Raw genomic sequence first — 1,304 nt, forward strand, 5'->3', positions numbered from 1 at the left:
GTCCATGTTATTAAATATGTTGGGGGGGGGGGGCGTTCCTGCATCGCCTTGTAGACCACGCCTCCCTCTCACCTACTACTAGTTCTCTCCTGTTTGGCATCTCAGAGATGGTTTCAAAGTGATTCCTCTGGGAAGAATCTAGAGAGAGAGAGAGCAGCAAATCACCAGAACAGCAAGGAGCTGTGGAGGAGCGGAGCCGCGTTTGGATCAGGACTGCCTCTTAATAATTGCGCGTAATCTCTCGTTTCCATTCATCTGAGCAGAGGAGAAGACTTTGTGAATAAAAGACCCTTAAAAGAGCCTTTTTTCCCCTCTCACCGTGGACTGTTTGTTGCAACAGCAAAAAAAGAAAATCTGACATTTTCCTCGTGTTTTGTCAGCTGCACCTTGATCCGGGAGGACCGTCGCCGAAACTCAGCGCAGCAGCCTCTCATCCTGCCCCGCGCTTCAAGCCTTTTTCATCGCTCTCACGGTTCTTCATCTTCACAGCCGCTCCTGCTGCTCCTTTTTCTGCCGGAGTCGCTGCCATGAGGCGCCGCTAAACCCTGGATGCTGACAGCTCCACCTTTTTACCTTTTCCCACATGTCGCATCTTTTGTTTACTTTGAGAAACACACACGCGCGCGCCGCAACTAAACGCCAAGTGAAATAGAGACCACGCCACTTTGCTCACTGTGACAGCGCGATCACACAGGCGTAAGAGGAGGGGAGCCGTGGAGAGGAGGATAGAGAGAAGAGAGAGAGAGTTTGTTTGTGTGTGTGTGTGTGTGTGTGTGTGTGTGTGTGTGAGAGAGAGATAAAGAGAGAGATAGCGACGGTGGTGTGTGTGTGTGAAGGTGCGTTTTGATGTTTGGCATCCACGACAGCATCCAGAGGAGTGGGAGTAGTATGAAAGAAGAGCCCATGGTGGCCGGGATGAACGCCGTTCGGACATGGATGCAGGGCGCCGGAGTGCTGGACGCCAACACAGCCGCCCAGAGGTGAGCCTGAGGCGGCCTGGGGCGCTGCGCTCTCCCCGGGGCGTGGAGGACCAGAGATATGGGGGGGAAAGGCGCGTTATGATATGCGGGGCGGCTGCATCACTCATGGGGCAGCCGCACGTTCCCAGAGGATGTCGTTGTTGTAGAACCACTTTTCCGGCTGCAGAAGTTGTTGTTTGTTTTTAGCTCAAAGTCCAGAGTGCTTTAAAACATACTTCTGGACCAAAAGCAATAGTAGTTTTATTTTTATTTTATTTTATAAATGTAGGTTTTTAGAGCAACTGTCTGTGTGTGAAAAAGTATGATGGGAATTGTCTTTAAGAT

General features: G+C 51.0%; 1 protein-coding gene across 1 annotated transcript in view; it reads left to right on the top strand.

The window, feature by feature from the left end:
• Positions 1 to 519: 519 nt before the first annotated feature.
• Positions 520 to 1,304, top strand: part of LOC307256724 (transcription factor COE1-like) — a 74,321-nt gene continuing 73,536 nt past the window's right edge. The window contains exon 1 of the mRNA XM_080035808.1: positions 520 to 980. Within this exon, the coding sequence (XP_079891934.1) occupies positions 847 to 980 (134 nt within the window). The 5' untranslated portion in view covers positions 520 to 846. The remainder of the gene's footprint in view (positions 981 to 1,304) is intronic.

Source organism: Ammodytes marinus, assembly GCF_949987685.1.
Source record: "Ammodytes marinus genome assembly, chromosome: 10".
NCBI lineage: Eukaryota > Metazoa > Chordata > Actinopteri > Uranoscopiformes > Ammodytidae > Ammodytes > Ammodytes marinus.